Source organism: Gavialis gangeticus, unplaced genomic scaffold (assembly GCF_001723915.1).
Source record: "Gavialis gangeticus isolate Ggan-Ray unplaced genomic scaffold, GavGan_comp1, whole genome shotgun sequence".
NCBI classification, from domain to species: Eukaryota; Metazoa; Chordata; order Crocodylia; family Gavialidae; genus Gavialis; species Gavialis gangeticus.
In genome coordinates this window covers 162,604,596-162,621,139 of record NW_017729022.1, presented here as the reverse complement: position 1 = coordinate 162,621,139, position 16,544 = coordinate 162,604,596, and the positions used below count along the sequence as shown (strand labels likewise).

The 16,544-nt window shown below is 38.4% G+C and overlaps 1 protein-coding gene across 1 annotated transcript in view; it reads right to left on the bottom strand.

The window, feature by feature from the left end:
* Positions 1–16,544, bottom strand: part of RPS6KC1 (ribosomal protein S6 kinase C1) — a 174,788-nt gene that overhangs the window by 36,036 nt on the left and 122,208 nt on the right. Inside the window, exons 10-11 of the mRNA XM_019516441.1 lie at positions 5,013–5,060; positions 3,331–3,463 (exon numbers count right to left, since the gene is read on the bottom strand). Of these exons, the coding sequence (XP_019371986.1) occupies positions 3,331–3,463; positions 5,013–5,060 (181 nt within the window). The remainder of the gene's footprint in view (positions 1–3,330; positions 3,464–5,012; positions 5,061–16,544) is intronic.

The window sequence follows — 16,544 nt, the reverse complement described above, 5'->3', positions numbered from 1 at the left end:
CAAGTGGCTCGTCCGGGGGTGTGGGGAGGAGGGGCAGCTCCCCGCCACTGCGTGTACCCCTGAGGATGGGATGCCCGCTGCAGGCTCGGCGCCAGGAGCTGCATGGGCAGTAGCAGCTCTAGAAGGGATGGGGGGGGGCTATGACCACCCCAAAATTCCCCATAGCACCCCCAGAGCCACTGCTCCCAGTGCCACTACTGCCACCCACCCCACATAGCTGAGTCCAGCCAACCCCTGCCAACTCCAAGCTCAGCCCCAGCCCAGACCCCTGCCAGGAAGAGGCTGGCACTGCCTTGGGCCCTGAGCCCACAGTGGACAGCCCACCCTCACCCCACGTACAAATCTGGGGGGGGAGGGCACATGCCCCCTATGCCTCTTCCCCAGGCTGCATGCAGTGATGGGGAACTGCCCCTCCTCCCCATCACCCTGCACCCCCTAAACAAAGTCCCCACAGCTCTGTCTTGCTCTTGGCCCCAGGGTCCCATTCACCACCCTGGTTGGGCAGCCCTATCCCCTGTCCTGCTCCCACCCTCACTGTGGGGACCTTGATCTACCCCCCACCACACCCTTTCCCTCCCCCATGCCTCTTCCCCCCAACAGACTTGGTGGCAGGAGGCTGCTCTCCAACTGCCAGGCTGCAGTCTTGTAAACCTGCTCTCAGATCAGTAGCAGCTGATATGGCTGGTTAATAACCGGTTATTGGTATCAGCCAAGAAAATCTTATCAGTGCACTCCTACACTCCTGTTTTCTTTTCAACATTATCCAACAATTTAAAAGGTTTTACTTAGTCACTTAAAACTGTACCATTCTCATTAACAAAACTCCCCATTTTGATATCAATCACCTCCTTTATATTTTTAGTGACAAACTTACAAAAAAGCTCAGAGCAGGGCTTTATGTCAGTCAGAGTTCCAACTCTAGTGTCCAGGTAGTTTCAGTGCTGGCTTTATGACACAGAGGGGGTAAATTACCTTTGGCATGCAAACCAATGACTTGCAGAACCCTGAAGGCTGGCATCAATGTAATACCCTGAACATCAGAAAAACAAAGACATGTTTTCTCTAATTTCAGTAATTGACAGTGTAATGGAGCACAGATAGTTCTAGGTCAAGCAATAGACAGGGACTCTGGAGATTGAAGTTAGGTTCCTAGATCTTCTACCCATTTCCTATGTACAGCCTGGGGCAAGTTACTTCAGCTTGTAGTACCCTCTCCCTAAATAGGAACGCCCCTCACATCCTTACTCCCTATTTATCTGTCCTGAATATTTCAACTACTTGCACTTAGCAGGGCCAGAGACTGTGTTGTTATGTGTGTGTATAGGGCCGGTACAATGGGGCTTCAGAATACAAGTGGGGCTTCAGTGAAGGATAGAAAGAGATGGTTAGGGTCATTTCAGGCTACGAGAGTCTGCTTCTACTGCTTTGCATAACTGAGATTTAGGAAAGAAGCAGTAAATGCTTAGTTACTGTTTTGCCCCCCACATAAACAAACAGTGCTTTACTGTAAAACACTGTATCTGACTTTTTAAATACAAATGTTGAGGGAGGGTGTATTTAACTGAACATGGACAGAGCTAAACCTGGATATATTTCTAAGTGGTAGGCTGCTCTGTTAATCCTAACGTACAAAAAAAATTGGAAATAAAACTTTTTGTCCTATATAATTTATACCAAGTAAGGATTTAGCAGCAGTTTAAACAAATTAAATTTCTCCTGGGGAACTTAAAAACACTTGTTATATTTGGTTTCAGCAAGAATAAGGAAGCCAGGAGAAATTGCTAGATTTGCAATGACATTTAGCATGATCAGGAGAGTAGCTTTTCCTCTAATAGCAACTGCCCCATGCAGTCCAAATATTTAGCCAACCTTTCTGCTTTTACATACAAAGTAACATCCCCTTTCCTTCATTATAGCCAAAATTAAATATTCCTTCCTGGAAGCAGTAACTTTTCAATGGATTGTGCTGTGCTGTGGCAATTCGTTGGGCAATTCAAACTCTTTTTAAGGTGTTTGCTTATTCTCCACCCAATTAATTCCCCACTAAATCCCATTTCTTCCTCATCTTGTCATCATGTGTGAACAAAAAAAGTTTCTTCTCCAAGGATGGGCTAATTCTTAGGTACTCTTAAGTGGGAATGCTAATGATATGACTTAATTTGGATATCTTTTTCTCTCCAGCCCTGTCCTCTTGAATTTTCCATGAGCACCAATGGGGTCCCAACATTTTTTCTAAGCTCTGTACAGATTCAAGTCAGAACTCAGCTGACAGCTTTCATATTCTCTTGATAAATCCTCTGTACCTCCAGAAGACAATGTATAATAGCACTCTAACCTTCTGAGTTCACCACAAGGAAGCCTAAAACCGTAAGGTCTTCCTTTATGGGTCATTGCCCACTGCAGAATCAACACAAACACAGGGTGCTAAACATGTAACTGCTCATATTATAATGTCAACTTTCATTACCTTGCAATTTTTATTGTAACACAAGTGGTGTGTGCAAAGATAAAACCTAAATAATTGAAAATAAAAAGGAATACAATTCATTGTAATAAAATCAGTCCCTCTATAAACCAGTTCAGTGCCTACCAATCATCCATTATGGCTGAATTAGTAGTATCTCCTTATATTAGCAAAACCAAAATTTATATTCTGCACTCATTCTAAACAAAAAGGGGTAATTACATTTAGGGAATATTTAAATCCAGGTGTTAGAGCAAAAAATCAAAATGTAATTATTTTTTGCCACCTGCTCCCTGTACATATAACAAGAATTTTATAAATAGTTTGAAGGCACAACTCTGTGGCTCTGCTTTGAACTTCTATATGATGCCATTGGCTATTTTCTTAAAAACCCAGATCAGAATAACTATGTAATATTAAGTAGTAGGCAAATTGTTCTTTTTTTTAAAAAAACAATGATTACATTCTTATGAAGATGAATGCCTGTTTAAGTACAGAACAGTAAAAAAGTCTTACTTGCCAAAGATCACAAAAGTGGCAAAAAATTTTGCCCCTACAGTTTACTTGTACAGACTGCAGATTTCTGTTTCAGTCAAAGCAGTTACTCCTCCTGAAGAAAATAAACGATTAGAAATGTTCAATATTATTAAAGTTCAAACATCTCATCAGGTTTCTGAGCAATTCAAAACAAGAAAGAGATTCAGAAAAAGAAAAAAAAAGAATAATGTCATTACTGAGAGAGAGACGGGAAAGATTTTGTACAGAAAAATAATATATAAGAAATTAACTTGACATTTAAATATAAAATTGATTGAGAGCTAAACCTTTGATTCTTTTTCACAATGTACTTAAAACCATAGACAAACCTTCTGCATGCTGCAACACAAGAAATACAGACTCCTCAGAGATGATGTACTTGTGCAGACACACCATGTTGGGTACACAGCGGGGGATGATGGTCTTTCTGTTCCTGCTGTACTCACTACTTTTCCTTAGACCCTGACAGAGAACAAAAAGGTCAGTTGTACCCTCAGTTGCCTTTGGAGCCTGCTGTGCTCTGTGTTTATCAACCAAACTAATCTATCCGAGTTACTCTGGGCTTCAGAGAAACCACTCATCTGCTGCTCTATGCCCCTCAGTCCCCTGAGGCTCTGCTGATGGCATCTGGCACATTTCCAGAGAACAGAAGATGGCACAAAGCTGCCATTAAAATCAATTACATGGGTCAATGTTTTTATTAGAATCTCTCTCAAACTAAGTCATCAGGATGACACTCAGTTATTTCCCTGTGACCTTTTTTTTTAAATTTTATTTTTTTGGACCAAAAGACACTGTTAAAAATCAGTCTGATTTCTAAAGAAAACTTATAAAGCTGAGATTTTTTTTATCTTTACATTTCCACAATAGTTTAAAATAAAAATAATACTAGGAGAGATCCATTTCCTGAAGAAGGCAAGGATTTTGAGAGGAGAGACAAACTGAAGTTAAAAACGGAAAAGAACTGCTGTGGAAATGTATTTCAATATTTTGTTATTGTTCAAGAGAATGACCTTCTATTATATTGAGAAACAAAATCTAACCAGCTAAATGGGAATTATGAATTTATTCTACCCGGCCTGTAGATGCAAAGACATTTTTTAACCCAGGGTCTAATATTTGAATGGTATAATATTTACAAACTGTTAACTTCTAAGGTATAAATTTGAAGATTTTCTGTCTAGAAAGCTTACTAGGATTTCAAAAGCAAGATGACTACAGCAAATGCAGAGTTCACAGTGCGTACACAGAGCAGATACGAATTTAAGGTACAACTACAGAACAATCTGTGGGCTCCAATTCTACCGCCCTTAACCACATTAGTAGTTTAAGTTGAGCCAATATAATGCTGTGAATAAGGACTGCAGCATCGAGCTTTCAAACCAATTCCCAGCATCACAGATTCACTAGTCTGGCATAGGAATTTTTATTTGATCTTAATGATTCACCAGAGACACACCTGAAGGATGATCCCACACAGGAAAGACTTTAATCTAGTAAATCAGAAGCAATATCCTGTAACCTATAGTTACCAGAACATAGGAACTGCTGCACGAGATCAGACCAGTGGTATGTCTCAACTATCCTGCATCTCACAGTGGTCAGCACCAGATGCTTAAAGGAAAGAAAGCCACAAGCAATGGAGTGGACAAATACAACTTGTGCAAAGGAAAAGTTTCTCATCCTCAGTTAATAATTGGCTTACACCCAGAAGCTATATAACATAACTGTAATTCTTTACTAAATCCTAGCAAGGGCTTGGCTTCAGTGATCATGCAGTGAGCAACACAAGAAGTATCCAACACAAGAGAGAGTATAAAGGAAAAGGAAAAGAAAGGAGATGAATGCTAAAAAAAATGAAAATATATTCCAAACACATTTAAATTAAATGCTACAACTTTTAATGCGCCAATATAATTCACAGAGGTGCCAGCAATAAAGAAGGGGAAAGTATTTTTTGTGTAGAGTAAATCAGCAGGCCAAGTATAAAGGAAAAAAAGGTTTTACTTACTTTCAGTATCAGTGTTTCCTGTGTTCTAGTATCCATTACGAGCAAAACCTAAACAAACATAATATTAAAAGAAAATTTAAAAATACATTTCCCATTAATATAAAGCTACTTAAGAGCAGGCAACTCTATCGACTTCTAAGTATTTTCACAAAAAAAGCATACATTGTATTAGTAAGACCTCTATTGACCTTTGTTTAAAGAAAGAAATGTGCTTGTAGATGGAAGGTGTCTCTAGAGTACTACAAGAATTCTTGTATTTCATACCCATCATCTGCCTAAAGATGTAAATCTAGACCTAATAAAATAAATAACAGCTTTGAAACAATCGGTATTTTATGTTTAAGACTATAATTTATCAGGAGAACCCAAGTTATGAAAATGTAATAGTATCTGCGCACACAATATAAAATTAACTCCCCCTACTCCCCATTTTCAATAATGAACTGTTATATTACCTCAGTTTAATCCAAAACTCTTTTCTCCCAAAAGGTATCTTATTTTCACACCACCAGTTTTTTCATATGCAGCATTTCTTTCCTAGCAGGAGGTTATGCTTTGAGCACAGGACTACATAGTCCCTCCTAGGTTGTCAAACCGAAGTCTGAGCACTTTCTGAAGACAAAAACCTACTTAGGCACCAGGAAAACATGCATTAATCAGCTCTATAGTCACTGCTGTGTAACTCTTTAGCATGCTTTTTGTTCTGATGCATTCAGAACTAGCAGCAGAAACTACTGCAAGCAGAGGCGTAACAGCCCAACCAGGTGCCCGAAGCAGCTGTGACATACAGGGGGAGTAGCAACTTCTGCCAGCACAATCATGCAGCTGTGGCGGCAATTCTTCTTTTCCACCCCTTCCCCCATCCCAAAAGTCAGCACCTGGGGCAGCTGTCGCAGTCACCCTGCCCTAGTTACTCTTCTGGCTGCAAGGAAACCCTGCTACCAATGTTACAGTATTATAATCAGGTGCAGGGAAAAGAAGATTCATATAAAAATGAATAGATATAACTTAAAAAGGCAGTCTCTATACAGTGCATTAACTCTGATGGCACTACATTACAGACTTCTCCCCTTGATGCCATATTTGTGAAATATGGTGGAGAAAGAATCTAATTAGTAAATTAAGCATTGGTGCTTGTTTGTGGGGGGACCTTTTTCAGACGTTCAAAATTCTCCGAAGTTGTAAGACAAGGACCTGGATGGGACATGCACAAAAGATCAATGTCCTAAAATCAAAACCCAGTTACAGGTTATGCACCTTCTATAGCACATTCGATTTTTGTACTGTTCCCTTAAATGCACCCTCCTAAATTTCTCCACTATGCTCCTAGGTCCAAATGAAAATAGTTGCATGTTTAAAAAAAGGAAAAAAAAAAGCTACATTACTTAGGCTGCAAAGTCTAGTGCTCTAAAGACAAGAAGTGCCAGTTTTACAGTGCAGCAAACTGGAGCAAAGAATGCTAACATTTAAGCTACTGAACTAAATAAATCTTTTGCTTCCATTTCATTTACTGCAGAGGGATAATGTGCCATTAGCAACATGTGTGGGGACCAGTGTGCAACAGGAGGCGTACAACACAGATGTGGAATGCCTGGTTCCCAGGAAAGGAAAAAGGAGTCCTGAGACCACATGCTGGGTACATGGGATTGAGGTACTCAACTTCTCTTTCTCCCCAGGAGCTGGGGAAACTCTCATCCAACTTGGTGCCCAGAAGAGCCAAATGAGGGGGATACAATCAAAGTCTTCCACTGGATCCAGGAAGCACAGTCAGCAACTTGCAGATTTTTCTAATATGGCAATAGGAGTGCAGGCCTTTTTCCACATTTGTTTATTTTGATAGCATAAGCAAGAGAAAGGTAGTGAGGATTTTGTGATTTATAACACTGTCAACCCTGAACAAAATTTGGGGATCCTTCATTCCAAAATATTCTCCCTACCAAATTTCAAAGGCCAAATACAAATAAAAAGCATGTCAGAATATTTCAAGGATTGACTGTAAGGAAAATATTAAGCAATCTAAAGATGTGTCATTACATGCTCTTCCTACAATACTGATCAAGTGTATAACATACAAAAATACACAATCATTTGAAGATGAAGATTTTAAAATAAAATGCATGCAGGCTAGCTAAAATTTACATTTAGTTATTTTATTACAGCCTTGAAAAAATTTTTGCCCACTCACCCAGATTTAATTTTTCTGATGGATGAGTGAAATGTAATTTTCATCATAATGGAAAGGGTGGGTGAGTAGATAATATGGCTAGGCAGGTGAATTTTCATGATGATTTTGTAAGCCTGCTGCATAGGGCTCTTAGAAACAATAGAAGCCAGCTGAATAAATCATAGCAATGAAACTGGTTTTTACTGTTCTTGCTTAGCCACAAGGCATAAAATAAAAAACTTACAAGATATGCCAAATTAAGATGGATAAAATGGTTAAGAAGTGGGGTTTGTTTACAGTCACTTTCTGATCTTCTTCTACCAAGTTTATTTGTAGCTAGATACTGTTCACATTGAGGCAATAAATACAAGAACATATGTGATTTTTTTTTAAATGTGCCCTTTGACTGTCAATTTCTCCCAAACAGGTGTTGGCTAAATGATTATAAATTGGCCTCTGGATACACCTCTTCAACTGAGCCGTACAGGACTGGCGATAATATAATTAGACCTAAAAACATCAGGCTGGTGAATGCTTTCCATCTGTTTGGCAATAATGTGTAGTTAACAATAGTCTTTAAAAGAAGCACCTTCAAGTTCAGTTCTTAAAGTTATTTATAGGGCTATTCTTAACACACCAGCACTCTTGCTAACAAGAGCTTTAGCCACTTGGAAATTATTAGCCATACAGCTGTATACAGAAAGGAATGGCTGCATTTAACATCTGTATCTCTCCAGATTTACATGTGTCAACCTCATTTAAAGTCGTTTCTTAATGAACAGTCCTGTGGTTCTGTGTTAATATTATAGTTGCATGCACAAAGATCATAAGGAGCCAAACATTTTTTTTAATACCAACAGTAGGCCAATCAGTAATGAAGCTGTCAGCATAAAGGACAGCATAATAGCTTATTTAACCCTCAAACAGGGTTTATTCATTTGTAGAATAGAACACACCAATTTAAAAACTGCTCATGGGTTTGCTCACCTTTATAAAGACAAAAATCTAATTTGGTACTAATTTGATACAATTGTCTTTCCAATAAAAGGCTCCTAAAGCCATTTTTTATTTCATGATAAAACAACTGCTATAACTAAAACTGTCATGAAATAATTACCTTTGATAGCATACCTTATTGCACGAAAGTAATTATTGTATTCCTCCCTTTCATTTTTCACACTTGCTTATCAGTACTGTTTTAGCATATGGTGCAACAGAACAGATTACCAAGTCTTTGCTCTATAGTTACATATAGAATGACTGCTGCTAACTGGACTAAAGCAGACAACCTGTCCCTTTAGGGCTAGCTTCATCTGTTATGCTACCTCATCACAAATAAAGTAGCAGCATTTACAAAAGTAATACAAGAGATGATAGTTTTGTGCCTTTGAAGTTAAGTAACTTGACTGATTAGCCAATCTTTCTAACCAGCCAACTTTCCTTTATTTTTCTTTCAAAATGAGTTGTCCTGGTTTTCAGTTTTTCTCTGATTTCTTACCATAATGCTTGTGGGTTCAAATTTCGTTAAAAACTCAGTTTTGTGAAACAGAGAATAATTTCTTTAGTGAGTCTCTCTCTCTCTCTCAACAATTTATTCTGTGGGGAGATTTTTATTTTGGAACCCAAAACAGGAGTCATAAAAAAAATTTCAAAAAATACTGAGACCACGTCCTTGTCTACTTACTGGGCATCTAAGTGGGCTTTTACTCCACCCAGCTAAAATCCTTGAAAAAGTAATAATGTCAAAGTAGGGTGGGTTCTCTTCCTCCTCATGTGGGATGCTTGCTCTAACACGCTGTAATTACAGTGCATTGGAGCAGACGCTATTAATCACTTCAGCATGCTCCAGCAGCCTTGGTGTTTCGTGTATTCATCATCCCCACATTTCAAAATGGCAGCTCCAGCACTTTAACTAAAGCTCAAACAAGCTTTAGTCAATGCACTCCCACTGCTATTTTGAACTGTGTAATGCTGACTATGTAAGATGCAGTGGGTGATTTAATTAGAGCAGCTCCCGAGAGCACTCAGGACCATGCATGTGTGCGTGCGTGCGCGTGCATGTGTGCACACACACATATACATATATATGTACACACATGCACACACACACACACACAACACAATGGCAGTGCCTACTCTTGACTACTATAAAAGTATTTAAGTAGGTGTTTTCATATAATTTATCAAACCAGTCTCATCCAAGCTGATTCCAAAAGAACTGGTAACTACTCCATCAACCATGGGACAGCTTACTTAAGAGGTGATGAATTGGGGGAGATGGGGGAAGGCTGACACATCTTATTTAAAACTGCCCAATGCATGAGTTCTTCATAACATCATATTTATGCACCACAAAAAGTCAACTTTAACTTTTGCCTCCTAGACAGGGCTACAGCTGCAATATGCTTTTGCACAGATGAAACAAATACAAATGTCTTGAGTGCTAACTTGCTCTCAGTGTTCAAACAGACATACTTGCCTCTCCTCACCTCAGACTCTGTGGGCAAACACTGCTTATTGGCAAAGACCCAGCAAGTTATTTATCCTTGCGTTCCTCTACACTTCCCTCCTACCGAGTGCATATGTACACTCTTCAGTAGTTTGTGAACTTCCACACAAATCAGCTTGACTTGGGAACACAAAGTTCCACAGCACATTCCTTGTCCCTCTACTCCATCCAAAGTGATGGCATCAGGAGCATCAGTATGAGCAGATTGTGTAGAGGCACTTATGTTATGTTGTGAAGCCAATCTGCTCCTGGCTTTCGCATGCTGGTGGAACCTGTTCTTGTGATAATGCCTACAGTGTGAATTGCAAGTTCTAATACCTTATAACAATTAATCATCATCCACAACATTTAGTGTTTACTCATAGAAGGGAGCCAAAGCAAGTACAATGCAATACATCAACTCTACAATGCAAGTGAGACCGTGACACAAAAGGAAACAATATACAACACTAATAATGACACTAATGTGATAACACTTTCTGCTTCCAAACTTCCTGACATAGCATGGGATCACCATTAAACAGAATAAGTAGGCAAGATGTTAGAAGAGTCAATCCCTGAACTGACTGGCAAGTAGAAAGGCAAAGAGCAGAGCAACATCAGGGCAAATAAATATCTTCAACTGTATGCTCAAGCAGACTTTGTACAGAACCTGAGCTCTTCATTGCAGCAGTGCCACATCCCAAGGTGCATGTAACTAAACAATGACTGTTTCCTAGCTACAGCAGCAAAGCAGATATTAGTGATAGCTAAGATAATTCTATGCCAATGCTTTGTATATCTGCAAACAAGATTTTACATTTATTTTTAAAACTGAGTTAATGCTCAAGTGAAATTATTTAAAAATGGAATTCAAACACCTTAAGAGAGCTGATTTATAATGCTACACAACATCTTAGCTTACAAATAATTATTTAAATCCAGTAGATACAATTAATTAGAGATGGGGGGGAAGCCTAAAAACCTGACTTGTAAATAAGCACAGTTTAGCTTTAAGAACACAGTTAATTTCTCGGATCCTTTAAATGCATAGAAATTAGCAAATGTTTCAGTATGCTAATTTTTTAATTAAAAGATATTTCTGCAGTAAAAGCTCTTTCATATGCACTACTGATTCTTCATCAAACGTTAAGTTTCCAACTTAACACCAGTATCGCCGGTGGCAGCCTGAAGGTTTACCATCTGCTGCCACCCAAAGTCGCGGTGGCCACCTTCAGAACATATGCATCAAAGCCCTGAGATAAGAGACTGAAGGAATACTGCAGAAGTCAGCATAAGGGGAATCGCAAACCCAGAGGCAGGCAACAGGCAAGTAACCAGGAAAAAAAGAACATGGTGAACCATTAGTCACCCTACAAAACACCCAACCAAGGTCACCAGGGACACTGTTGGATGAACTGAATGATGCTATAAATGCACTGCTCTCTCGGATGGTTTTAACATACATGCAACTGCCATATAAACTGCAATTGTATGCTGCCTTTTTTTTTTATTTCCATTTGTTTCCTCAGCTCCACATATTTTCAGAAGAAGACATAGAACATATTTAACCAGCTTGAGTTTACAATTCTATTTACTGGAGCATTTTATATTTAGCAAAATAAAGAAAAACTGGTTCCTTATAAAATTCTGAGTTTAAGTTCACAGGTGTAGGCTACAAACACCTCCTAAGTAATCAGGTGCAATGAAGTATATACTCTTACTTCATTTATTAGTAACATTATAGTGATGCTGTAGCAATTCTGTACCAAAAAGTTCTGAGAGACGCAAAGACATTTTTGGGGTGATATCTTGTATTGGGCGGGCCAACTGCATGGTTAGAATCAAGTTTGACTAAAAGCCCTTCTTTGTCAGATACTGATGAAGTGACCTGACACAATGAGGAAGTGACATGACAAAGACTGTCTTGATTTGAAAGCCTGTCTAGCATTATTCCAATTATTCAGTTGGTCCAATAAAAGATATCACCCCAAAAATATTTTTGCCTCTAGTATACTTCATTTACTGACAGATTAAGTTTTTTGGAGAGAAAGTTACCGATCAGGTATGGCCTCACTTTGAAAGGCTGGCTTTAACCCTTGCTTTGAAAATACTGTGTAATAACTTCATCATTGGACTCCACGATTACTGTCTTCAACATCACATAAAACATGTTCTATGTATGAGACATGCTTTCTATTGTAAAGTCCTGCTCAAACTGGCAAGGTGAACTTTTCTTGTTTGCGTATCATTTCCTGTGACTTACTGAACACTTTATTATAGGAAGTGATACACAAACAAAAAAAAGTCCAGCTTGCTCATCAGATCCCAGCTTGAGTTCAGATTTAAGGATCACTGACTGGAATTAAGTATATTGATCTGTTAAGGTTGCAGAAGCAGGGGAAAAAAATCTTCATATCCTTGGCTGTGATACATATTCAAAGCTAATAAGAATTAAATGTCTACGTAATACAGATTTATTTTGCCACTAAATATAGTCACTTCTTTGAAGTAAGACCTACCTTCCCCTACCTGCCTCCTTTTTTTAAAAAACGGTCAAGTCAAGCAGGCAACTCTAGCAAAAATTTGGCTTACCCCTATGAAAAACTGTGATCAGTGCTCATCCTTGTATACATGTGCAGCATGAAACCCTTAGGTCTACAATTATCCCTCTTTTTTCCTTTGTTGTTTAGGAATTATCCATAAAGAAGTTATACTCTGCATAGTCTACTGATGTGTAATAATATTGTAGTTAAACAAAAGCCCTATTGATTTAAACACTGTCAATGCAAGAAAGCAATAAGTGTCAAAACTCACTTTTTTTAGACTTTTGGTTGTGCTGCATTAAGTAAAATTATAAATGTCTGGAGTACACTGAAAATTGGCCAGTGAATAATAAGGAGCAACATACTAAGCTGGAAGAGATGTCCGGATATAATAGAAGGTATCATCCAAGATCAGATAGTTATTAATTATATGTCATCAGCTTTGTGCTATGCAAGCATTAGGAAGACAAGGTACTTTTCACAAAGTGCTTACCTATATAAATAGCTTTTTATGTGGAAGCTGGCAGATGGGATATAATGAACAAGTAAAGTTTAACATGCATTGTTAGTTTCCTGATTTGAGGAGGGGATATAAAATTTATGTTATTTTTCTCTGGATTAAAAACAGGTTTTAGGATTGGTCATAGTTCTAATGTTTGTTAATGAGAATTACAGTACAAGACAGTATCACAGTGAAAGCAGACAAAGCACAAGGACCCAGAGAGACTAGAAACACATGTAAAACACAGATTCAACTAGAAGCAGCCCAATAAATATGGAAGAACTGAATGAAATGACATGGGGCAGGGTGAATTTTAAAAAAATAATTTTTTAAATCAAAATTTTGATTTTTTTATTTAAATTAGATTTTTTTGTTTAATCGGTTTTTTGCTACAATGCTTTTTAAAAAAAAAATAAACCTATATAAAATAGTTTTAATTTAAAATATGTTAAAGATCAAAGATATATCATCATGGTATAGGGATGATAACTTCTAATTATATACTACTTAAGACAATATTGCAGAATAAAGTGTATGAGAAAGAAACTGAACAGTGCAAAAAGTCTAGAGGGGAAAATTGCTAACCTGAGTCTTGATGGGTGGAGCAATGTCCGCAACGATCCAGTAATATGTGCTTGTGTGACAACAGAAGAAGGGACTGTCTACCTTACAGAAACAATTGATACATCAGGAAATGCGTGCACAGCAGAATATTTACAAGTAGCAGCAGCAAAAGCTATAACAAACTGAAAAAAGTTCAAATGTCTAGCGCACAGCTTTGTCACAGACAATGCTGCAAGTGTATCAAAGATGAGAAGAAATCTAGAAGAAAGTGAAGAAAGCCCCAAGCTAATAACATATGGCTGCAACGCTCATTTGATGCACTTCTTAGCCAAAGACCTCAGTGCTCCAGAAATAAAGGCCAATGTTGTTGAAATTGCAAAATACTTCCGTAACAACCACTTTGTAGCGGCTGCTCTGAAGAAAACACAAGGAACAAAACTAACTCCAGCTAATTTTCTTGCCAATATCCTCAATACTCAGTACAAGGGTCAATCCTTAACTGCTGAAGAAGAGGAGTTGGCTATGATATGGGCATATAGCAATCATCCCTCCATAATACCAACTACAATAAATTTCAGGGCTAAGGGTGAACCATTCAAGAAATATGTTTGCTGATAAGTTTTAAGGAAAGTCACACCAGTGAACTAGTGGAAGTCACTTGAGCACCTGGATCCATCAGAGACTGTTGAAGTGATAATCCAGCTTTTAACAGCAGTAGCTTCTTTTGCAGGTGTAGAAAAAATATTTTCTTCCTTTGGACTAATTCATTCTAAATTGAGTAATCACTTGGGAAATGAAAAAGCTAGAAAGCTTGTCTTTCTTTTCCAGTTTAGGAATAAACAGGAAGAGGAAGTCAAAGACTTAATTTGCAGCATAACCCAGTATTTTCTCATGTTGACCTGGCTGAAATAATCTTTTTTTTTTTGTTAAAAACACATTTCACATGACTAAAATAGTTAAAAATTCAAAAATACATATGCTGGTTTTGTTAAAGTAATTATAGGTGTTTGTTGTTGCAGAAAAATATCCAAAATACACAAGCTTGTTGTTTTAGGCAAATAAAACAATTTAAATGTCATAATTCAGTTTTCTGATGTAGCGGCAAAAATAGTCTAAAAGAATATCAAAATAAATTATTGCTTTTAAATATATAGGGGGTACCTTCTAAAAATGAAACCTACATTTATGAGTTGTGAATAACATGTATTAAGGTTATGTCAAACAACAAGAATGCACCTTTTGTAGAAAACAGTGATTAAATTGAAGCTTCATGACCAGTAATTTAAATCATGATTTAAATCAAATCCACTCTGGCACTCGGGTTTAAAAAAGTCCTAATTGTGTGCTATATTATATCATGTTGTAGACTAGTTTCGTAACTTCTCCAATTCTAAAATTCTAAAACAAGAAAATTACCGAGGACCCTAGCAGATTACCAAAATATAGCTACTTTTAAAGCAACTTCCCTTATTTTCATTACCAGTATTAACTAGATCACTCAAATATGAGACATCACAATGTATTTATTTTTTAACAGCTTTTATATTTCTGGTTTTTTTCACTTTGGTACACTTGGGCCATAAAAATGGACTAATCACAGTTTAACTTTTGTTTATACTGAGTTACTAACTGGTTTCTCTTTCAGAGTCTAAGGATCACAATAACATGATACAGAGAATGTCTGATTTTTGTTATGCCAGTTTTTTCTAACTCTCTTATGCAAACAATTAACTGTACAAATCCATAAGATAGTTAAAAAAAACTTGGTAGCATTTACCCAAAAGCCACTGGCAAAGTATCAGCTAATGAAAATTTAAACTTTGGAACTGCAACACTATTTAAACTCTCCTCAAAATAAAACCAAAGATATTTAAGCTTCTATGGGGAGTTAGTTAATATAGAGTGAGGCACAGCTACTGCAGTATTAAATATTCATGGGCAAAAAAGAACTGTATTAACAAAAGACCACTTCTCATACCCTCCAATTAGACTAACCGTTACCTGTTTGAATTCAACTATGGTTCTGCAGTTCATTTTAAAAAATGCATTATACATGTAAACATCACATCAAATTTGTGCTTTTTTGAACTTCTGCTTCAGAGGCTGACATAAATAATAATTGCATTGAACTTTTTAAATAATTAACAATGCCGATTTGGATATCATGGAGAATCGGGCCTAAAAATACTGCATAATGAATTCACATTGTTATATAATGTGAGAAATCATAACTCCAGACACTAAAGAGAATACCAACACTACAGTTGCAAAAAGCTTTTTTTTCCCTCCAGTTTTTCAGTGGGGAAAAATTACCAGAGATTTATTTCTTTACATAGGCCTGTTCAAAAATTGCTTAGTTTAAATTATAATCATCAGTGTCTTGTTAAAATTAAGTGAAACATTTGGAAAGCTTAACAAAGAAGTTATTGAATAATAAGCCTGTCCCTGAATTCAAACAAGTACTGACAGATTGAGAAATGTTCTGATCCCAGTTCCATCAGTGACAATCCAGAGAAAATTCCACTGGAAACAATGGAATTACTCCAGATTCATATTTATGTTAACTGTATTAGGATTTGGCTCTTTAATAGGGGTGCACCGATAAGGATTTTTTGGCTGATACCAATGGTTAATTATTCACCAGCCATATCAGCTGACACTGATCCAATTGCCAACATGCAGCCCAGCAGCTTGGAGAGCAGAGTCCAGCCAGTATGTCTTTGGGAGGGAAGGGGTGTGGCGGGGGGAGATTGAGGCCCCCCACGGTGAGGAAGGGAGTGGGGTAGGGGCAGGGGCTGCCAAGCTGGGGCAAGGCATGACATGGAGCCACAGGTGGCTCATCGGCGGAGGCAGGGGGGATTTGGGAGGGTCATGGGAGATGTGGCAGGGGGCCATGTGCCCCCCATATTTGTGTGCAAGTCAAAGATGAGCTGCATGCTGCGGGCTCGGGGCCAGAGGCTGCACCGGCCTCTTCCCAGCAGGGAGAGCTGGGCCAGGTATGCACTGGGGTGGGCAGGGTGGGCAGTAGCGATAGTGGGAGGGGGGGCTACAGGGTGGGCTACAGCCACCCCAAAATTTGCCATAGCCCACCCTCCCAGCACTGCCACTACCCACCCCACCCCCAACCACCCCGAGTGCAGCCCCAGTCCAGCCCTCCAGCCAGGAAGAAGCCAGCACAGCCCCTGGCCCCAAGCCCACAGGAGGCAGCCTGCCCTTGCCCCACACACAAATCTGGGGGGCACATGACCCACATGTCTCCCCCAGGGCT